Source organism: Phyllopteryx taeniolatus, chromosome 16, assembly GCF_024500385.1.
Source record: "Phyllopteryx taeniolatus isolate TA_2022b chromosome 16, UOR_Ptae_1.2, whole genome shotgun sequence".
In the NCBI taxonomy this organism is placed as follows: Eukaryota; Metazoa; Chordata; class Actinopteri; order Syngnathiformes; family Syngnathidae; genus Phyllopteryx; species Phyllopteryx taeniolatus.
In genome coordinates, this window is record NC_084517.1 from 7,940,481 (window position 1) to 7,965,080 (window position 24,600).

The 24,600-nt window shown below is 43.3% G+C and overlaps 1 protein-coding gene across 1 annotated transcript in view; it reads left to right on the forward strand.

Moving 5' to 3' along the window:
- Window positions 1-13,892: 13,892 nt before the first annotated feature.
- Window positions 13,893-24,600, forward strand: part of LOC133466492 (serine/threonine-protein kinase N1-like) — a 48,247-nt gene continuing 37,539 nt past the window's right edge. The window contains exon 1 of the mRNA XM_061750266.1: window positions 13,893-14,364. Coding sequence (XP_061606250.1) covers window positions 14,338-14,364 — 27 coding nt within the window. The 5' untranslated portion in view covers window positions 13,893-14,337. The remainder of the gene's footprint in view (window positions 14,365-24,600) is intronic.

Below are 24,600 nucleotides of genomic sequence, written 5' to 3' on the forward strand. Positions count from 1 at the left end.
TAATGTTTTTGTGCTGTGTCAGCCTGCAAAAAGTCACTTAAAAATTCGGAATTTTTCTTCCTTGCACAAGCCACACAGATGCCTCTGAATGTTGAGGTCCCCATTCATCTATTTATCCTATGACTTGCCCACTCCCGTCCTGACACTTTGGACCCTGACATACAGCATGTGCATACTACACCTGTATCTTGTACTTGTTAAGCCTGGGCTACCCATATGAGACTAGTTGTGGTTGCTACGAGCCAGAAAACAAACTGTAGGAGTCTATCACTGCCCTACATTGCAATCAGTAAACTGGAGGCAGAAAGTTTCAGGAAAGTGCCTTTTAGAAACATTGTGGCAGTTAAGTTTTAGTCCCTGTTAAAGCGAGACCATTCTTGGAATTTAAGTGAATACAAATAATGTGTTACTGTACTTAAGCACATATCTGTACTTCATTATTTACAACCCCAATTCCAATGAAGTTGGGACGTTATGTTAAACATAAATAAAAACAAAATACAATGATTTGCAAATCATGTTCAACCTATATTTAATTGAATACACTACAAAGACAAGATATTTAATGTTCAAACTGACAAACTTTATTGTTTTTAGCAAATAATCATTAACTTGGAATTTTATGGCTGCAACACGTTCCAAAAAAGCTGGGACAGGTGGCAAAAAAGACTGAGAAAGTTGAGGAATGCTCATCAAACCCCTGTTTGGAACATCCCACAGGTGAACAGGCTAACTGGGAACAGGTGGGTGCCATGATTGGGTATAAAAGGAGCTTCCCTGAATTGCTGTCATTCACAAGCATAGATGTTCACCTCTTTGTGAACAAGTGCGTGAGAAAATAGTCGAACAGTTTAAGGACAATGTTCCTCACCGTACAATTGCAGGGAATTTAGGGATTTCGTCATCTACGGTCGATAATATCATCAATAGGTTCAGAGAATCTGGAGAAATCACTGCATGTAAGCGGCAAGGCCGAAAACCAATATTGAATACCCGTGACCTTCAATGCCTCAGGCGGCACTGCATCAAAGACCGACATCTGTGTGCAAAGGATATCATCACATGGGCTCAGAAACACTTCAGAAAACCAATGTCAGTAAATACAGTTCGGCGCTACATCCGTAAGTGCAACTTGAAACTCTACTATGCAAAGCAAAAGCCATTTATCAACAACACCCAGAAACGCCGCCGGCTTCTCTGGGCCTGAGCTCATCTAAGATGGACTGATGCAAAGTGGAAAAGTGTTGTGTGGTCCGACAAGTCCACATTTCAAATTGATTTTGGAAATTATGGACGTCGTGTCCTCCGGGCCAAAGAGGAAAAGAACCATCCAGACTGTTATGGACGCAAAGTTCAAAAGCCAGCATCTGTGATGGTATGGGGCTGTGTTAGTGCCAATGGCATGGGTAACTTAGACATCTGTGAAGACACCATTAATGCTGAAAGGTTTTGGAGAAACATATGCTGCCATCCAAGCAACGTCTTTTTCATGGACGCCCTGCTTATTTCAGCAAGACAATGCCAAACAACATTCTGCACGTGTTACAACAGCGTGGCTTCGTAGTAAAAGAGTGCGGGTACTAGACTGGCCTGCCTCCAGTCCAGACCTGTCTCCCATTGAAAATGTGTGGCGCATTATGAAGCGTAAAATATGACAACGGAGACCTCGTACTGTTGAACAGCGTGAAGCTGTACATCAAGCAAGAATGGGAAAGAATTCCACGTACAAAGCTTCAACAATTAGTGTCGTCAGTTCCCAAACGTTTATTGAATGTTGTTAAAAGAAAAGGTGACGTAACACAATGGTAAACATGACCCTATCCCAGCTTTTTTGGAACGTGTTGGAGCCATAAAATTCCAAGTTAATGATTATTTGCTAAAAACAATAAAGTTTATCAGTTTGAACATTAAATATCTTGTCTTTGTAGTGTATTCAATTAAATATAGGTTGAACATGATTTGCAAATCATTGTATTCTGTTTTTATTTGTTTAACACATCGTCCCAACTTCATTGGAATTGAGGTTGTATATTTCTTGCAACTTTCACTCCACTACATTTCCTAAATGTATATTTTTGCTCTATACATTTACCCTAATCATCTTCATTACTCGTTCCTACAAAATAAAATCTCTTTGATTTAATGCCTGAACTGCGGTTTGCCTCTACTGATGTAGGCAGATGTAATGAAAATTAGACACAGGAAATCCGGAAGTCTCTATATGGGCACACTGGTAGTGTGTCTTGAGGCCAGCAAACACAAGTGGAGCATGATGGCCAGGCTAACTTCGGTTATTCGCCAACATGCAGATCTTTAACTATTTTGAAATACTTATACTTTTTATACCTAACTACATTTAAAATACATATAATAACGTCTACCAAAGTTACTTTCTGTTAAGATATTTTTATTCAAGTATCGCCTTCAGGTGCTTTTATAGAGACTGAGCGAGACTGCATTACATTAGGCCCAGGTTTCCTGTCGGAATTTTCCATTTGTCATATTGTTTTCGACCTTCAAGGATGATTTCGCTCTCAAAGCAAGAACCCAATTGATTTTAAAATAGTACTAGAAGATGACAGAGGTAGCTTAGGTCAATTGTCAAATCAGTGTCGTTTTTGTCATTTATCAGTTACATTTGACGGCACGGTGGCCGACTGGTTAGAGCGTCAGCCTCACAGTTCTGAGGAGCGGGGTTCACACGGCCCCGCCTGTGTGGAGTTTGCATGTTCTCCCCGTGCCTGCGTGGGTTTTCTCCAGGCACTCCGGTTTCCTCCCACATCCCAAAAACATGCATGAATTGGAGACTCTAAATTGCCCGTAGGTGTGAATGTGAGTGTGAATGGTTGTTTGTTTGTATGTGCCCTGCGATTGGCTGGCAACCAGTTCAGGGTGTACCCCGGCTCCTGCCCAACGATAGCTGGGATAGGCTCCAGCACGCCCGCGACCCTAGTGAGGAGAAGCGGCTCAGAAAATCGATGGATGGATGGATCAGTTACATTTGTCGACCAATACAATACAGTTCCATGTTTAAATAATTTTCTCACTATGGGGGTTTGAAAGGGTCTTCTCGCTGATATCTAACAGCTTCCTAGAGTACAGTATCTGCTGTACATATTGAAATTGTGGGAGATATATCATACCTTAGCTAACACAATTCATCAAGGTTTCATTGTTCACTGATTATGTATAGCACAAGTTTCAGTGATGCCGATGGCAGTTATATATTTTTTTTGTAATTTAATACTGATGTATTTTAAATTAATGACTAATATACAAAAACTATAATTATACTTTTTTTCAGTGCTCTTTGTCTTTGTTATTCCCTGTCTATCCTATTACATGTATTGTATGTCTGCAGAGAATGACAGCTGTTCTGTATGATAACAAACACAGACAAGTACAAGCATTTCTATTGGATGGCAATGTTATCATGCGGATGCAGTTATTCCTGGTGTAACGTCATGTGAAACGCCTAAAATGCCCTGCAAATAGTCATGCTTTTTTATGCTAAGATACTTTAACGTTTTCACTGTCCACAGTCTTGGTTGCTGCAATTCTATTGTCTTTTTTAAGGGATGTTAATTTTAGCTGTTTTCTCCCGGTGTGGAGAACAAATAATTGAGAAGCCAGAGGCCTTCATTTCCTACTGTATACAATAAAATAATAAGATTAAATTAAATTGGAAATATTTTTTAAAATGTGATACGTATTACACTGCACATTGTTTTATTGAGTAAACTGTTGTCATGAATATTACTTCCCTTTGAGTTGCACCTTCACCCTGTGAGATTTCTCCTGAACCCACTTCCTCCTTGTCCCTGTTGTTGTGCCACCTGTTCAGTTTCTGCATGCATCTAACAGATGCACAAAGTGATCTTAATGTCTCACAGGAGACACGAAGAGAGGGGAATTGGATGAGTGGCTGCAAACACGCTCCCTGGAAGACAACCGGAACCAGAACCATTCCAGCACAGTTCCCATAGCGAATGGTCACTATCTGGCACTGGTTCCAGGCAACAGGAGGCCCATTGACCCAGCTGTTGCAGCACAGTTTGCTCAAACTGAGCAACCTTTAATCCAGCACCAGGAAAAGCTTCAAGAAATGCAGCACCACCAAGAGCAGGAGAGGCAGAAGAGGCAGTGGTTGGAGGAGGAGCGGCTACGGCTGGAACAGCAGAAGCAGTTGGAGAAGCAGCGGAGGGAACTTCTCCAGCTTCAGCTGCAACAGCAGCAGCAAGAGCACCGTCATCGCAGGCAGGTTCTGCAGTGGCAGCTGGAGCTGGAGCAGCAGTACCGCATGCAGCAGAAACAGATCCAACAACAGCAGCAGCTGAGGAGGAGCCCGACTGGTGTCATGCTATCGCCATCTTCGGGCTTGTGCACCATCTATGAAGCCATGGAAACCAGCGATGAGGATGACGATGCCAGAGTAGCGCACAACAGGAACACGCAAGGCAAGAGGAGGATGCGAGACTTCCAGAGAGAGCTGTGTCCATTTCCTCCTCAAGAAGCAGAGTGGAACCAAAAGGTGGACATTGTTCAACAGCTTATCAACCACACCCTGATGTTGTCTGAAAATGGAGGTTGCCCACCCCTGCTCCTCCTACCTGTGGGGACAGGTGGAACCTTGAATCCGTTAGATAGCACCAAGTGGCCCAACCTACTGCAACAGTTCAGTCCTGCTACAGCTACTGTGACATCAGTCAGCAGCTACTCCCCAGACGGCCAGGGGGCCTCCCCACCTGGAGACTGGACTGTGGTGGAAGTGGAGACTCGGCACTAGTCAACCTGTGCACAAAGAAATACATAAGACAAAAACAATAGTTTGGTCTTTTGCAACATACTTATTGGTAAGTTAGGTGGCAGGATTCAGGACAGTCTTATCATAATACATTAAAGTAATAGTGTAAAATAGCAGCACCTTAAAATAACAGCTTCCCTAGAGGTCTATATATTTTGGATTTTGAAAGACTGTTAGTGTAAAGCTGCTATAGCACTTACTGTAATATTGGCTTGTGGTTACCCAAAACAGATATGGAACTATCTGCAGCGTAAGTTGTTCGGCAAATCCACTTGGACAAATTAAGTGCCACGAAGCCCCAAATTTAGATAACAAAAATAAAAAAAAGTTCAACATTATTACAACAGCCGTTAGGGGAAATACATCCACTGGTGGTTCCACACACCCCAAATGCAGTGTTATAGAGTCAACACAGTTTAAGAATTAACCAATGAAATACGCAGCCACACATAGCATTGTTTAGGAAATTACTTTTTTCCACTTTAGTGTTGAAATAGAAATCAGACCTCTGATAAAACGCAATCACGATGTGACCAACCCTAACTGTTTATCATGGACGTGAAGATATAATGTGTTTTGTACCGCAAATATTGTACATATTTGAACTTCTGTATGCATGTTAGGTTCTACCCATGACTATCGGGCAACAATTCCATCTTTATTTAACTTTACAGAGTAAATTTCATCAAAGGCTAGAGCTGTAGCGGGAGCCATGTCGTAAACAAATTCAAGGCTACATATACCAGTTAGCTACGCACAAATACTTCAAAGTAATGGACAAAACCTAGTCTCGGTATACATCTTTATTCTTTTTATCATCAGTGCAACACTGCAAGTAATCACAACGTTGATGATTTTGATCAAGTCTTTTAATCAATCAAAAGACTACAAGAAGTTTCATTTAGCATCCATTCATTTTAAAGTATACTGTGTCATTGATTTCTGCATATCGTGTTGTTAAATAGTATGAGAGCATGCTTCACGGCTAAAATTTGTTTTAATGAATTTAAAAGCACTACATTTGGTATACAATTGTTATGTTATGTGGGTACTACACGCTACAATATATCTATTCTAGAGCTATATTATTGGATGTCAGATAGATAGATCGATCGATCGATAGATAGATACATAGATAGATAGATAGTTTATTAATCCCTTGGGAGGGTTCCCTCGGAGAAATTAAGAAATTGTGCAGGTGTACTAATGTTGTGGTTCTGTATCTGGTTCTTGAGCTATGTCAAATTGCACTTATGTTTTACTTCAATTATCATGTGAGTTTAAGTGTCTCTACAGGTAGGTGTCAGTTCTGTTTCTTGATGTACATGTTAATGGCATTGTGGACCACCAAACCTTCATAGTGGAGGGGGAAAAAAACGAGTGCGATGAAACAGACCATTGTGTTCATCAAATAGGATTATTTCCAGTCTGAAAAGGCTTTGGGTACATTCACCAGCATCCAGTCACTACATGTTGCTGTGACTCCATCGGACAACCAGGATTTCATGGACCCAATAGAGGCATCAGTCATGGAGGACTGGAGGAAGGGGTGTGAGAGAGAAGAAGGCCCTCCTTGTCCTGTTATGGGAGGAGGGTACTGAATGGACTGGTGAGGGGTTTGCGAGGGTGCTGGTAGACAGGGTGGGGGTGTCAGGGGTGCAGTTGTTGTCATCCCTCTCACATTCCAAAGCTGTCGGCTCATTTCCTGGGTCGGCCAGCATTCAGGGAGTCGCCAAGGTTCCCGATGATGTCATGGTGAGGGAAGAAGGGTATTTGGGATGAGACAATGTGCCATTTTGGGGAGGCACTTGGTGGGGAATTTTTATTCTTATAAGGTTATTATGCTAAGAGGTTTTTTTATACTGTATATGCTGTGTATACATTGCACCTTTATAGACTATTTTGTGATTGGTGATGGCTGAATCAGAATTTTTATGATAAATTATACGTCATATCACTTTATCCTAATTTATTAATATACGTGGGGCATGTTAAAATGTCAACTTTTTCAAAAAAGAGCCCAAGATTAATCATTACAAATCTTTCCCCCCCCAATTAATGTGACATATAACCTGTTTAACTCAATTAAATAATAATATACATATATATATATATTGAAAGGGGAAATAAAGATAAATAACTGAGATACTGTGGTTGCACAAGTGTGCATACCCTCTTATAACTAATAAGTCCTTTGATTAACCCAAATAAATTTCAGTTGTTCTGTTCTCTCCTTTATTTATTGCTTTTCTAGCAGAAGCCTTTAGGTTTTGTGCTAAAACTGAAAGTTCCCTGTTCAAAAAGGCCCCAGTTGGAGCTGAAGAAAAATATTCTGAAAGCATGATGCTGCCACCACCATCCTTCGCTGTAGGTATGATGTTCTTTTGGTGGTGAGCAGTAAATCACATTAATGGTAAAGTTTTTTTTGTTTTTTTTTTATCTTGGTCTCATTTTTTAAAATCACAAAAACATGCCATTTGGACAGGGGTGTGTAGACATTTTATATCCACTGGATGTTATCAAACGCATTTAAAAGTCTTTAAAAGCACCACTGTGACTCAACGTGTTGCAAAATAAGTTTAACCTAAATACGGATGATAAAAATAACAACAGTGCCACCTAAAGGCTGAACAAGACAATACCATTTGTTAAATTTGGAAAACACTACAATGTACTACCACTAATTACTGTACTTCAATAGTGTACTTAATGCAGTAAACATGTAATGCACTTATATTTTCAATACTTCATATGAAGTATTGCTAATTAAGGTGTTTATAAATCCGACGTGACTTATGAAAGCAGCATGTACAGAATATAGGTTATAGTTTTCTAAATTATGTAACCATTTATAAAGCAAATACAATACAGATATAGATTATAGATATGTATTAGTATGAGACAGACAATTTTATATGTAAGGAGTTTCTATATCTGCATATATGTGTTCATTTGAAAGCAGCATGTGCACGATAAAGGCTATACTGTATTTTGTTTTTAAATCAATTTCTACGTCGGTAACACAAAGTATGTTGTATTGCATAAGATTTGTAAGACAAATATGAGTAGGTGCTGCTGATAGCTGCTAGATACGCAGATTTAATTCAACAAACATTTTTAACAAGAATATGGCAGCTCCAATGAGCAATTAAGCACAACCAGCACTAACAATGCATGTTTAGAGACCGATATCATTCAGATAACATAGTCTACAGTGCCTCAATTTCCCTTGTGTTTCTTGATATGTATTGTGTTTGGATGTAATGTTGATGTATTAACGTGAAATGTGAGTGTTTACATTGAAGATTGTATTGTTATCATGTGAAAGTTTGACATTATCATCTTTTGTACTGCACAGATTTTGGCGTTGCATTTGCCAAATCACTTTCTTTGCAAAACTGAGAAAACCCTTGTTTAAATACTTAATAAAGTGTGAAGATTGTTGTCAACATTTGTGAATGTCACATATTTTCTTAGTTCAGTAAAAAGTGATTACTTAATTATACAGTACATAATGCTTTCACACACGTAATGATGTAAAAGTGGCAGACCCCGTAGATGCGTTTTTTAAAATGTTGTTGTTATTATTATTATTTAGAACAAATACTTCATAGATTTAAGTAATCTGCATCAGATAAAGAAAATACGCACATTTAAAATATAACAGAAAGTTTTTAAACCTTGTGTTTAGTGCCCCTTTAAATTATATACCGACAAATTAATAACAAATAACCACCAACACTGAAACCAAACTACATTGTATAGACTTTGTTCAATGTAACATTTAGCCCATACCTGAAAATTCAACGATATATATCTTTCTATTCCAAACACACTTTATCTAGTTTCATCTAATATTAGAAACAATTAGTATGATGCAGTCCCGTTCTACACCACTGTAAACTATAACCACTATAATAAAGCTCCTGCATTGGATCTCAACGTGCAGGAGTACCTAATATTGTGGCCAGTTAGTGTACTATACATGTATAGCAATGAGGCGGCAGCTGATAGCGCCTACTTGCTTGTAGTTTCCGCTTGTCAAGTCAACAGGTCCGGATGAAGCAAACTAAATGTCTGTACTGAATCAAGCTGTCACTAATAGCCTTGGTTATAGCGTGGAGTATTATGTTACACTTTCAAAATAAGAGCTTGTTTTTAACCTAATAACACCTTTTTAGTCAAAAAGCTGATGCCCAATCCATTCATTTACGGGTTCAAAGACAAGAGAATATTCAGTGGGATGGCCAGAGTGATCATTTTTGTTTGGCACAGAATGCTTAACGTGCGTTTAAAAGGCATCTATAAAATGAGGAAATAATGAAGGCACCAATACAATATTAATTTACATTGTTTACAATTCAGACAAAAGTGCAATCATCAAATATCAGGCTCTTACAATTAAGGTAACAAGCTTATTAAATACAACCCCAATTCCAATGAAGTAGGGACGTTGTGTTAAACAAATAAAAACAGAATACAAAGATTTGCAAATCATGTTCAACCTATATTTAATTGAATACACTACAAAGACATGATATTTAATGTTCAAACTGACAAACTTTATTGTTTTTAGCATATAATCATTAACTTAGAAATTTATTCCTGCAACACGTTCCAAAAAAGCTGGGACAGGTGGCAAAAAAGACAGAAAGTTGAGGAATGCTCATCAAACACCTGTTTGGAACATCCCACAGGTGAACAGGCTAATTGGGAACAAAAGGAGCTTCCCTGAATTGCTCAATTATTCACAAGCAAAGATGGGGCGAGGTTCACCTCTTTGTGAAGAAGTGCGTGAGAAAATAGTCGAACATTTTAAGGACAATGTTCTTCAACATACAATTGCAAGGAATTTAGGGATTTCATCATCTAATATCATCAAAAGGTTCAGAGAATGGAGAAATCACTGCATGTAAGCGGCAAGGCCGAAAGCCAACATTGAATGCCCGTGACCGTCAATCCCTCAGGCGGCACTCCATCAAAAAAACAACATCAATGTGTAAAGGATATCACCACATGGGCTCAGGAACACTTCAGAAAACCAGTGTCAGTAAATACAGTTCAGCGCTACAGCCATTAGTGCAACTTGAAACTCTACTATGCAAAGCAAAAGCCATTTATCAACAACACCCAGAAACGCCGCCGGATTCTCTGGGCCCGAGCTCATCTAAGAAGGACTGATGCAAAGTGGAAAAGTGTTCTGTGGTCCGACGAGTCCACATTTCAAATTGTTTTTGGAAATTGTCGTGTCCTCCGGGCCAAAGAGGAAAAGAACCATGCGGACTGTTATGGACGCAAAGTTCAAAACAGCCAACATCTGTGATGGTATGGGGCTGTGTTAGTGCCAATGGCATGGGTAACTTACACATCTGTGAAGCCACCATTAATGCTGAAAGGTACATACAGGTTTTGGAGAAACATATGCTGCCATCCAAGCAATCTCTTTTTCATGGACGCCCCTAGTTATTTCAGCAAAACAATGCCAAACCACATTCTGCACGTGTTACAACAGCATGGCTTTGTAGTAAAAGAGTGCGGGTACTAGACTGGCCTGCCTGCAACCCAGACCTGTCTCCCATTGAAAATGTGTGGCGCATTATGAAGCATAAAATATGACAACGGAGACCCCGGACTGTTGTACAGCTGAAGCTGTACATCAAGCAAGAATGGGAAAGAATTCCACCTACAAAGCTTCAACAATTAGTGTCCTCAGTTCCAAAACGTTTATTGAATGCTGTTAAAAGAAAAGGTGATGTAACACAGTGGTAAACATGACCCTGTGCGAGCTTTTTTGGAATGTGTTCCATCCATCCATCTATTTTCAACTGCTTATCCGGGGTCGGGGCAGTAGCTTTAGCAGGGACGCCCAGACTTAGCTCTCCCCAGCCACTTCATCCAGCTCTTCCGGGGGATCCCGAGGCGTTCCCAGGCCAGCCGAAGAATGTAGTCTCTCCAGCGTGTCCTGGGTCGTCCCCGGGGTCTCCTCCGTCCCCAGAACACTTCACCAGGGAGGCGTCCGGGAGGCATCCGAATCAGATGCCCCAGCCACCTCATCTGGCTCCTCTCGATGTGGAGGAACAGCGGCTCTACTCTGAGATCCTCCCGGATGACCGAGCTTCTCACCCTATCTCTAAGGGAGAGCCCGGACACCCTGCGGAGGAAACTCATTTCGGCCGCTTGTATCCGGGATCTTGTTCTTTCGACCCACAGCTCGTGACCATAGGTGAGGGTAGGAACGTAGACCGACCGGTAAATCGAGAGTTTCGCCCTTCGGCTTAGCTCCTTCTTTACCACAACGGATCGATACAAAGTCCGCATCACTGCAGACGCTGCACCGAGCCGCCTGTCGATCTCCCGTTCCATCCTTCCCTCACTTGTGAACAAGACCCCAAGATACTTGAACTCCTCCACTTGGGGCAGGATCTCATCCCTGACCTGGAGAGGGCACGCCACCCTTTTCCGACTGAGGACCATGGTCTCAGATTTGGAGGTGCTGATTCTCATCCCAGCCGCTTAACACTCAGCTGCGAACTGCTCCAGTGAAAAATGGAGGTCATGGCTTGATGAAGCCAACAGAACCACGTCATCTGCAAAAAGCAGAGATGCAATATTGAGGCCACCAAACCGGACTCCCTCTTCGCCTCGGCTGCGCCTAGAAATTCTGTCCATAAAGGTTATGGACAGAATCGGTGACAAAGGGCAGCCTTGGCGGAGTCCAACCCTCACCGGAAACGAGTCCGACTTACTACTGGATATGCGGACCAAACTCTGACTCCGGTCGTACAGGGACCGAACAGCCCGTATCAGGGGGTTCGGTACCCCATACTCCCGAAGCACCCCCCACAGGGCCCCCCGAGGGACACGGTCGAACGCCTTCTCCAGGTCCACAAAACACATGTAGACTGGTTGGGCGAACTCCCTCGAGGACCCTGCCAAGGGTGTAGAGCTGGTCCACTGTTCCACGGCCAGGACGGAAACCACACTGCTCCTCCTGAATCTGAGATTCAATTTCCCGACGGACCCTCCTCTCCAGCACCCCTGAATAGACCTTACCAGGGAGGCTGAGGAGTGTGATCCCCCTGTAGTTGGAACACACCCTCCGGGAGTCCCACAGGCCAAAAAGGTCCGATAGGATTCCTTCTTCAGCTTGACGGCATCCCTCACCGTTGGTGTCCACCAACGGGTTTGGGGATTGTCGCCACGACAGGCACCGACCACCTTACGGCCACAGCTCCGGTCAGCCGCCTCAGCAATGGAGGCGCGGAACATGGTCCACTCGGTCTCAATGTCCCCCGCCTCCCCCATAACATGAGCAAAGTTCTGTCGGAGGTGGGAGTTGAAACTCTTTCTGACAGGGGATTGCGCCAGACGTTCCCAGCAGACCCTCACAATACGTTTGACCCTGCCACGTCGGACTGGCATCTTCCCCCACCATCGGAGCCAACTCACCACAGGTGGTGATCAGTTGACAGCTCCGCCCATCTCTTCACCCAGGTGTCCAAGACATGCGGCCGCAAGTCTGATGACACGACCACAAAGTTGATCATCAAACTGCGACCTAAGGTGTCCTGGTGCCAAGTGCACGTGTGGACAACCTTATGCTTGTACATGGTGTTCGTTATGGACAATCCGTGATGAGCACAGAAGTCCAATAACAGAACACCCCTCGGGTTCTGATCGGGGGGGCCGTTCCTCCCAATCACGCCCTTCTAGGTCTCACTGACATTGCCCACGTGAGCATTGAAGTGCCCCAGCAGAACGATGGAGTCCCCAGCGGGAGCGCTCTCCAGCACCCACTCCAATGACTCCAAAAAGGGTGGGTACTCTGAACTGCTGTTTGGTGCATAGGCACAAACAACAGTCAAGACCCGTCCCCCCACCCGAAGGCGGAGGGAGGCTACCCTCTCGTCCACCGGGGTGAACCCCAACGTACAGGCGCCAAGCCGGGGAGCAATAAGTATACCCACACCTGCTCGGCGCCTCTCACCATGGTCAACTCTCGAGTGGAAGGGAGTCCAACCCCTCTTGAGAGGACTGGTACCAGAGCCCAAGCTGTGCGTGGAGGAGAGTCTGACTATATCTAGTCGGAACTTCTCAACCACACACACCAGCTCGGGCTCCTTCCCTGCCAGAGAGATGACATTCCACGTCCCTTGGGCCAGCGTCTGTAGCTGTGGATCAGATCACCAAGGTCCCCGCCTTCAGCCACCGCCCAGCTCGCACTGCACCCGGCCCCGAACATGTTGCAGCCATAAAATTCTAAGTTAATGATTACTTGGTAAAAGCAATCAAGTTTATCAGTTTGAACATTAAATATCTTGTCTTTGTAGTGTATTCAATTAAATATAGGTTGAACATTATTTTCAAATCATTGTTTTCTGTTTTTAATTATGTTTAACACAATGTCCCAACTTCATTGTAATTGGGGTTGTACAAAATTACTACTTTTCTGACAGCACATATTTAGCTCAGCAAAATATTATTTTATTTTATGTATACACCTTAATGGATGCATTTACAATGTATCAATATATATTAATGATAGTATAATATCAAAATTTTAATTTTCATACAGGTAGCGCACAAGAAGGTAACAGACGAACTCGGCGAGTGAGTGCATTAGAGTTACTTATCGGAGGTCCACTTGAACAAGGGTAAACATGGGGCTCACTCGCTCTCGAAAAGGTCACATTTTCATCTCTCTGTCCCATGTCTGTCACTCTCAGCTGGTCTCTCTTTGCTGTAAAAAAAAAACAAACATCACAGCCCACAAGAGATGTACATTAATTCTGGACAAGACAAAATGTGACAAAAATGCACACGTACCGGAGGTGGCCAACAGGGTGAGCAGGTTTCAGTCTTGGTGGCCACCCCCCAGATCCGCCCCTGTCCATCCATTTTCTATACCATTTGTCCTCATAAGGGTTGTGGTTAACGAGAGACTATCCTAGACGACGTTTGTCTGAGATGTGGCGTACTCCATAATTAAAACAATGGACACTTTGCTGAGACAGACGTGCACCATAGTAGCTTTATTTTGAAAGTGTGAACCGGAAGTGAAGTCTTTCTTTTTCCTCCTTAAAGTGACTTCACGTCTGTTTTCCGTCCTACCTCGAGCTGCTGTCACAGTTCGACCGCGTCGGATCCGGAGTACGCGACAGCTGGCGAAATGGCCCCGGGCGTCCGCGTGAGCTGGAGCTGATTCCGCCGGGCGACTGTTTGCGTGCGCCCCCTCCAGAGGATGAGCAGACAGCCAGCCCAGCACCCGTCGCTCACACCACCGCAGGACACGCTGCACTGCGCGATGCGGCTCAAGGTCCAGGCAGGAGGCGACGGTCTCCTCTCTCCTCTGCGCTCAAAATACCTCCTGTCCGGGTTCAGGTTGACACTTCCTCCGAGTACTTTTCACGGAGTGGACTGTTGTTGACTACGGTGCACCCGACGTTTGCCCGCTTTCTAGACGCAACTAGGAATTGCACCATGATCTGATCTTTAAAACGAAGCGGGCGGTAATAGGAGTCACCTGGAAGCACATGATGGCCAATAACAACGAGCTGCAAGTAAGTTCATCACGTTTGGCTACATCTGCTTTGACCTTATGCAAAAACAGCTTATTGTGCATGCTTACATCCTTTCTACATGCCCTGATGATGATTATGACGGTGATTGATAATGGAAGTAACCTTTTGCTTTATTTGTCTGCAGAGGACTTTTAAAAAAGGCGCTTTAAAAATATATTATAACAGCAAAGCATATTGCGACGTCTAGTGATTGGATAGGTTTTAAAAAGTCCATGTTTGTTATAGCCGCCAATGGCTTCTTATCACCAGTAATATAGTTCAAAACGTAACCAGGAGATTCTTGATAACGTTGTCATCGTCAACTTCAGGGAGTTGTTTGCAGGGACTCTTTTTCTCTTAATGTTTTATAATAATCATGTTTTTAAACTTATTGAGAATAAATTTGTCTATATGTGGCATGTGACTCACTTTGTGGTGAAGCAATTTGGAGAAGGTGCACCATGCATGTAAACAGGGTGGTTAGTGGTTAGCATGTCTGTCTCACAGTCAAGAGATCCTGGGTCGAATCTCAGCTCTTTGCATGTTGTCCCTGTGCTTGCGTGAGTTTTCTCTGGGTACTCCGGCTTCGTCCCACATTCCCAAAACATGCATGTTGGGTTAACTGAAGACTAAAAATTGTACAAATGTGTGAATGTGAGTGTGAATAGTTCTTTATTTGCCCTATGATTAGCTGGTGACCAGTCCAAGGTGTACCCTGCCTTTCGCTCAATGTCAGGTGGGATAGACTCCAGCACACCCTCGACACTAACAGAAGCTGGCAGCGTAGCTAAAAATTGTACTCTGGCAATAATAATGTTAAATTAATAAGACTTCCGTAAAAAGTACAAATGGCGGATTAAAAAAAATGGCATGATATACCTTGAGGCCTGTGAGTCTTGAGTTTGCCTTTTCTTCCTCATTATAACTACCTTCTCCACATCATAATGTTTGATGTCAAAAACTTTACCCTGCGCTCTAGTGGAATCATTGTCATCATTAATCGTTGATTCCAACACAATAGGCACATGAAAGTACTGTACTGTAGAAGGACTATGACATTCAAAACAAGCCATCTTCTAGGTCTTTGCGCAGTTCAGTTCAATGCTTTCTGTGACAGGGATACGACACCTTGGACTCCCCACACAGTAGTTGGCCTCTGGTAGAGACTGGTGTGAGTCATTGGAAGGTGTTGCGGGGTCATAGTGGGTCAGGTTGCAGTTCTCCTTGTGTCAGTCCATCCCAGGGCGGAGTGGAGGGAAATGTTAAAAATGTATAGCTCGTCACTGGTTCTGTTACGGGACTGGTTGGTTCATAATCACTGCTGTATTAGAGCACATTCGGGAGTATGTTGTAAATTTAAAATTGGTTATATTTCAGATGAAATGATAGACAGAAGCTGCTTACGAATTATATGGACAGAAGAGTATGTGTGAGGTTTGAGAGAGGGCTTGGCTCACGATCTCTGTTGTAGTTCATCTTAAAGGTGTTTGATGTCAGCGCTTTCTAGCTCTTCCACACCAATTTCACCCAATCATGGTTTTCAGGACCAGCGGTATCTGGGGTAAAGGCAGGTTCAAACAGATAAGGTGAAAGTAGAGCTAATTAAATAACTGTCGTTTGGGCGTTGAGCATGGGTTCACCGCCTGTGGGAGGGGCGATAGGGGTCGGGTGCAATGCGAGCTGGGCGGTGGCCGAAGGCGGGGACCTTTGCGATCCAATCCCCGGCTACAGAAGCTGACTCTAGGGACGTGGAATGTCACCTCTCTGGCAGGGAAGGAGCCCGAGCTGGTGTGTGAGGTCGAGAAGTTCCGACTAGATATAGTCGGACTCGCCTCCACTCACAGCTTGGGCTCTGGTACCAGTCCTCTCGAGAGGGGTTGGACTCTCTTCCACTCTGGAGTTGCCCACGGTGAGAGGCGCCGAGCAGGTGTGGGTATACTTATTGCTCCCCGGCTCGGCGCCTGTACGTTGGGGTTCACCCCGGTGGATGAGAGGGTAGCCTCCCTCCGCCTTCGGGTGGGGGGACGAAGGCTGTTGTTTGTGCATATGCACCAAACACCATTTCAGAGTACCCACCCTTTTTGGAGTCCTTGGAAGGGGTGCTGGAGAGCGCTCCCGCTGGGGACTCCATCGTTCTGCTGGGGGACTTCAATGCTCACGTGGGCAATGACAGTGAGACCTGGAAGGACGTGATTGGGCGGAACGGCCCCCCCGATCAAAACCCGAGTGGTGTTCTGTTATTGGACTTCTGTGCTCGTCACGGATTGTCCATAACGAACACCATGTTCAAGCATAAGGGTGTCCACACGTGCACTTGGCACCAGGACACCCTAGGTCGCAGTTCGATGATCGACTTTGTGGTCGTGTCATCGGGTGTCATCGGGCCGCATGTCTTGGGCACTCTGGTAAAGAGAGGGGCGGAGCTGTCAACTGATTACCACCTGGTGGTGAGTTGGCTCCGATGGTGGGGGAAGATGCCGGTCCGACGTGGTAGGCCCAAACGTATTGTGAGGGTCTGCTGGGAACGTCTGGTGGAATCCCCTGTCAGAAGGAGTTTCAACACCCACCTCCGACAGAACTTTGCTCATGTTCCGGGGGAGGCGGGGGACATCGAGTCCGAGTGGACCATGTTCCGCGCCTCCATTGCTGAGGCGGCCGACCGGAGCTGTGGCCGTAAGGTGGTCTGTCGTGGCGTCAATCCCCGAACCCGTTGGTGGACACCAATGGTGAGGGATGCCGTCAAGCTGAAGAAGGAGTCCTATCGGGCCTTTTTGGCCTGTGGGACTCCTGAGGCAGCTGATGGGTACCGGCTGGCAAAGCGGAATGCAGCTTTGGTGGTCGCTGAAGCAAAAACTCGGGCATGGGAGGAGTTCGGTGAGGCCATGGAGAAAGACTTCCGCACGGCTTCGAGGAAATTCTGGTCCACCATCCGACGTCTCAGGAGGGGAAAGCAGTGCAGCATCAACACTGTGTATAGTGGGGATGGGGCACTCCTGACCTCGACTCGGGACGTTGTGAGCCAGTGGGGAGAATACTTCGAAGACCTCCTCAATTCCACCGACACGCCTTCCCATGAGGGAGCAGAGTCTGGGTTCTCTGAGGCGGGTTCTCCTATTTCTGTGGTTGAGGTCGCCGAGGTGGTTAAAAAGCTCCTCGGTGGCAAGGCCCCAGGGGTGGATGAGATTCGGGGACAGTGCCTCTGGATTGGCAGACTTGGGTGGTGGTCCCCCTTTTTAAGAAGGGGGACCGAAGGGTGTGTTCCAACTACAGGGGGATCACACTCCTCAGCCTCCCTGGTAAGGTCTATTCAGGGGTGCTGGAGAGGAGGGTCCGTCGGGAAGTTGAATCCCAGATTGATGAGGAGCAGTGTGGTTTTCGTCCTGGCCGTGGAACAGTGGACCAGCTCTACACCCTTGGCAGGGTCCTCGAGGGTGCATGGGAGTTCACCCAACCAGTCTACATGTGTTTTGTGGACTTGGAGAAGGCGTTCGACCGTGTCCCTCGGGTGGTCCTGTGGGGGGTGCTTCGGGAGTACGAGGTACCGAACCCTCTGATACGGGCTGTCCGGTCCCTGTACGACCGGAGTCAGAGTTTGGTCCGCATATCCGGCAGTAAGTCGGACTCGTTTCCAGTGAGGGTTGGACTCCGCCAAGGCTGCCCTTTGTCACCGATTCTGTTCATAACTTTCATGGACAGAATTTCTAGGCGCAGCCGAGGCGTAGAGGGGGTCCGGTTTGGTGGCCTCAGTATTGCATCTCTGCTTTTTGCAGATGATGTGGTTCTGTTGGCTTCATCAAGCCGTGACCTCCAACTTTCATTGGAGCAGTTTGCAGCCGAGTGGGAAGAGAATCAGCACCTCCAAATCTGAGACCATGGTCCTCAGTTGGAAAAGGGTGGCGTGCCCTCTCCAGGTCGGGGATGAGATCCTGACCCAAGTGGAGGAGTTCAAGTATCTCAAGTATGGAAAAAAATCCATCTACAAAGCTTCAAATTTGTTAAAAGGAAAGGTGATTTAACACTGATAAACATGCCCATGCAAGCATTTTAGGAACATGTTGCAGGCAGCAAATTTAAAATGAATGAATATTTGCAACAAAAAAAAAAAAACAAAACAATGTTTATCAGTTTGAACGTAGTGTATTCAATTGAATATTGGTTGAAAAAGATTTGCAAATCATTGTATTCTGTAGTTTTTATTTTATTTTGTTTTGTTTTACACAACATCCCAACTTCATTGGAATTGGGGTTTGTACATCCATAATTTCTTTACAGTCCAGTGGTAGAATAATGCCCTGCATGGCACTCATCCCTTCCCCTCTCCACCATTCACACATCTTGAAACTTGAGACCTTGATTGATAACATCTGATTTTGCATTTGTCGAAGCTTATATACCATGTTAGTGCATTCCAGTTCTCTATTGACAGTCCTAAAAATGTGTGAACTCTTTGCTTGATACGCATGTCTGAACATTTTCTTTCATGAGTGTGCACTTGCAGCCTCTCATCAATAAGCAGAACCTTATCCTTGTGAATAGGCTTAATATTACTGTGATGTATTCAGTCATAATAACTGAAACCAGTCAATTAGTCGTACATCCCTGAGCTTTCCTGCACTGCAATGGAGGGTTGTCTGCCCACTCTAATGTATTCAGCGATACTGTCATGGTGACTGCAGAGCAGCAGCGATGATCACTGAGTGATGGCAGATGGAGATGTACTGATTGAGGTCGCTTGAACCCTCTCACATTAGGTCTTGTTCACTTTGAGACCCTCAACATATCACATACTGTATACAAGCAGTGGGCAAATTATGGCCCCGCGGGCCGCATGCAGCCCTCTCCGTTCTTGAATCTGGCCCACCAAGCATTTACTTTATGAAGAGTCCTGTAATATTTGTTCCATTCATTTAGAAGTTTAAATTACATTAAAAAAATCCATTTTATTAATTTATCTAATTAAATAATTGTTTGATTGATTTATTGTAAATAAGAAATGACTTACTTTTTTTCCCTATAATAATCGGTGGATTATAATTAAGTCAAATATAAATAATACAATTAAAATAGAATGAATTATTATTTTATTATTGAAATAAACTTTTATATTTTAACTCCTTTTTTATATCTCATATACAAATCACCTGGTCCATCTGTCTGTTTTAATGAAGTATGGACCTTGAGCGCAAAAATGGGCCCACCCCAACTATACAGACTTTTATTTTGTAACAGCTCTTTCACATGATTTTATTAGCTTGTCGGGTCAGTAGAGGTCACCCAAATAACTTTGCTATCCTTTTTGCTTCTTTTAAGAACAGCTTTTATTGACACACAGAGTGACAACCCTAAGTGCAGCTGAACTATTTTCTCTTCGTTTTGTTTGGTGCAGCCTGTTTATCTTTTTGGCCCTCCTCCTTTAGATGACTTCAGGGGTCTAAAATCAAGCCTTGTGGTGAGGACATGAGCACTGTGCTGTGCTGATAATGTAACATTCACTAGTCTGCAGCCTCACTCATGAATTGTTTATTTCTTTTGGGGTTTAAAGTGTAAGAGCATGGGTGAGTAAGCTACTGCCACTGCTGCCTGTTTCCTGGGTGGAGGGGAGCAGCCAAATTACTTTTGTATTGATCATCCAGCAGAACGGAGGCGGCTTCTTCCATTTTCTTTAATGGCCTCGGAAGACTTTGGAGAGGGCTCTTCATCGAACTCAGCTGATTGTCTCCCATGTGTTATTATACACGCACAGCCACATCTCTGCTGTTGCCACAAGAGGATAAAGAGTCTGAGGACTTCAGTGTGTCTCCTAGGCGGGTCACATCAGCTGCAAAGACATCCAAAGCACACACAAATGCTCACAACAAGCATATAGGTGTTGCATTATGACTCCCATGCATTGATGCCATGGCATGCTTTAATAAAATGGGAAGTGTGCTTTGGGTTTATAGTGCAGTCAAGCAGGTTAGGTTAGTGTGATGGAGGAAAGAGGCTCGCTTGAATGTGCAGAGAAGATCTTCAGATATTCACATATTCAAAGTATCTTTGTAAGTTGAGATCCATATTTGGCTTTCACATCATTGTAATAGCTTCTCTCAGGCCTCTGTGCACACCTCTGGCCAGTATGGACACATTTTCCAAATGTCAAACCATAAAGATGTACTGTATGTGATTTTAAGTTGCAATAATTAAAGGGCATCACACCCTCAACACCCCACAGTTCTAAACCACAGCATTAAGTACGCGTCATTAGAGGTAAATAAGAGACTTTACACCGATTTTATCGGGCTGATCGGTATCTGCCGATATTTAGCATTTTATGCTGATTGGCTTTAATGTCATAATTCGCCGAGCCAATCAATAACGTCATTGATCGGCTCCGCGCAAGACATTTACTCCGCGTCGCCGCATGCACAGTATATTTCCATCTAAAAGCAAGTTTATTTTTAGCCTTGTTACGTGTCTTTTGACGTAGTATTGGAAATATCTGACGGCCAATAGTTATTTTTAAGAAAACAATTTTTTTTTTTTTAAACATTAGCGGTGTGGAACAGACAACACGTCTGAGACAGACAACAAGTAATGCCCGGATCAAACTACAAGACAAATTTGCTGTCGCGTGTGGGGAGTAGCTGGACCCAAGAGCAGGCGGAGGCAGATGTAAAATGATGAACCGTTTATTGAGGGAAGGTTATGGAGGTGGTCCTGGATGTGTTGGCAGGCGGCAGCATGGACAGGTGGCAGGCAGTCAGTAAATGACATTTGCTCTTTCTATATTCTAAAAATATAGAAACAATTATGCACACTGTAGACATGTTTTTTTTGTGACTGTTGATTAAATAGTGTTAACGTTGATAATGTTAAAGTAAGGTTAATGCAGGGATCAGGTTTGATGTGCAGTCTGCGTCTGAGACGCACAAAAATGAGCAGGGACGCATAAAGCAAGATGCTGGCGGAACAGCGCTGGATGTTGACCTGCCCAATTCAGTGTTTTTGAAAATAAATTCTATCCAATGTTGGGACTTTTGAAATAAAATCCCATTCCCACAGAGATTGATCCCAACCCCAAAACAAAAAATTACAGAATCCCACTGCCTCCCTCACTCCCTCCCTTTTTTTTTATTTTATTTTTTTTAACTCCCAGTCAATCCTGCTCTGTTTTTCTACCTCGGTATAAAATATGCAGTACATGTATGGAAACCACGATGCAGTTATATTTAAGATTTATTTATTTATTTCAGAGAAAGAGACTTGGTGTGGAAGTTGAGTTGAAGATGGAGAAAGATTGGAAAATAAGACATAAAGGAAGAGAACATTTGGAACAAACTGCACTTAAAATGGAACTGCCAGTCATTTTTGTGCGTACTTCTTAGTGGGAAGTTCAAACAGGTAGCACTTATTAAAAGTGCATATATGTGAAATGCCATTATGATACAAAACTAAGGTTTTGAACAAACAACCTCTAAAACATTTCAGTTGTTGAGATTTGTTAAATTAAAATATCTAAAATTGTTTGAGACTTCACTGTTGTGTCAAGATGCCAAACAAAAAAAATCTCATTCAAACTTTTATTTTTCTGAAGGGTACATATTTTGCCAAGACCAACTTTCTCTAGTGTTTTGGCATGTAATATTGTCTTTATGGTGCCTCAGTAAACGTGAAATATGAATTTAAATCGTCTATGCATTTCTGAGTTAGACGTATTGCTGCCAAGAGGCCTGAAATTAGCTCATTCGAATTTCTCGAGCTTATCTACGTCACTAGTGAAGATCTCCACGTTCCCTTTCCGCTCCCGAGCCAGTGCTGTAAACATAACAAACGTGTGCTCTCACAAGTGGGTCTTCTACACGGAGGCAACCAATCAGGCCTAAACACACATCATATATTGATAGGGAGCAAGAGCAATGGATAACACAATATATTGTACAAACGGTATAAAGGATTAACAAAGTAGAGAGAGAAGAGAGACGAGTGTAAAAGAGTAACAACTGCAATAAAAATCTGCAAAATAGCAGGACCGCAAAGCAAACTACTAGGTGTAATACTGTGATGATAGTTGCAGGAACTCATTGTTCCAGGGCTGGGACTCATTGTTTCCATGAGATCTGCATCCACGGGACTCGCATAGTTTTAAGTGTAAAATGATCTGCGTTAATGTCATTTTAATGACTGCTCATAATTTAGTTTCATATTTTTATTTCCTAATTATAATAACACGTCCCCGGCCCCGCCTGTGTGGAGTTTGCATGTTCTCCCCGTGCCTGCGTGGGTTTTCTCCGGGCACTCCGGTTTCCTCCCACATCCTAAAAACATGCATGGTAGGTTAATTGACAACTCAAAATTGCCCGTAGGTGTGAATGTGAGTGTGAATGATTGTTTGTTTATATGTGCCCTGCGATTGGCTGGCAACCAGTTCAGGGTGTACTCCGCCTCCTGCCCGATGATAGCTGGGATAGGCTCCAGCACTCCCGCGACCCTTGTGAGGATAAGCGGCTCAGATAATGGATGGATGGATGGATAATAACATGTACCAGATATACACAAGTAGCAGCTTATTAAATCAATACAATTTAATGCTTTACATAAATACATTAATATGAACACAATTGAGGTAAGCATGTTGGTGTAGCCGTCGACAACTGTTTCCGTTTCTCAAACAGGCCCTGTAGAAAATGAATTGCTCAGCCCTGCTTTAAGAGCATTCATCAAAATCAGAATTACACCTTTAAATATACTTGTCTTGATAAAATTTTATTTGTTTTTGTATTATAATCATTAATGTTGTTTGTTTATTGTTGTCACATGATTCAACTGCATTACAGTGAGGTGAGCAGTTATCAAATATGGTTCCTTGCCTTCCCCTGCCTAAATGGCAACAGGTTATTTCACAAATTTTTGGACATATTTTTAAATATAACAGAAGCAGAAATTTCAGAAAACTAGGAAAATCCATCAGTTTTACAAAAACTAGTTTGTAAAGCTGTAATTTTGATCAAAAATTACAGTTCGGTAAAAAAACAACAACAAAAAAAACCAGCAAGACTTGCATAAAGGCTACAAAGAATGAAATGCTCCTTCACAGTAAACCGTAATTTTGACACGTCTGTGTGTGCGGTTTCCACGCATCAAGTTGTGAGGTGAGTTGAAGCTGGAAGCTGGAATAGGTCTGAAAAGAATTGTATCTGGATCAGAGTCCTCACTGGTGGACAATTATAGCCTGTAAGATGTGTGTCATGACCTCTTCAGAATGCACAAAGACACTGGTGGAACTATCATATACAGTATTAAGTAGAAACCAGGGATGACTGACCTGGTTGTGGTTACACCTGATGCATTTGAGATTAGTTCTCCCGCCACAGTGCTGAGGTCATGCGATATTCTGTTGTGCTACAATACTAGTGTCGGGTTTAAGGGAAGCACAGACCTGAGGCTCATCTTCAACAGTGGCCTGTCTGTCCTGTCTGGGCCCAAAGGCCAAAACAGCATGCAAGAGAGAGGGGAAAAAACAACTACTGTATTATTATTACCTGTTGGCAAGGGTTGGACTGGTAGCAGTGTAGCACAAAAACACACTTTCATTTGAAAATGTAACCCAACCTGCCACCATTGTTGTCATGTAAGTTTTTTTTTTTTTTAGACAGCGGCACAATTAGCAGCAGCCTGGTCCCATTGTGTGTATTTTTTTTTAATCCACTAACAAACAATGCATAGGAAACTATGAAAGTGGTAACTTAAGGAGGATAAATGGCCTTCTATGAATAGGATACGGTGTACGGTGTCTACACAGGGAAAGTCCATACAGGAAGAAGTTCTACAGGGTTGTGATTGCTTAGACCCACTTAATAACATCTTTTCAGCTGCCTTGTGATTTATTCTGACTGCAGGAGAGTTACTTTATTACTTACACAATGACTTGCACGTGAGCACCTACTGTAAATAGTATTTATTTTTAGCTGGTCTTTCATCAGCAAAAAATGGAAAGAAAAAAAGTAGTTTTTTTTGAGTCAAAGCCATGCTCAGCCAGAAGGCTTAGGATTCTTTTTACATTTTTACAGACTCTAAAACCAGCCATGACCCATGTAGATACTGTAGAAGCGGGTAGTCTACAAAATAAAACAAAAAAAAATAGCTTAACAGGCTGTACCCCGAAATATGACATGACAAATCGGTACAGACAATGGATGGATGGATGGATAACTCCTGCTACATCACGTTTCATCTTTCGTTCCCCTGCTACATCGCAGA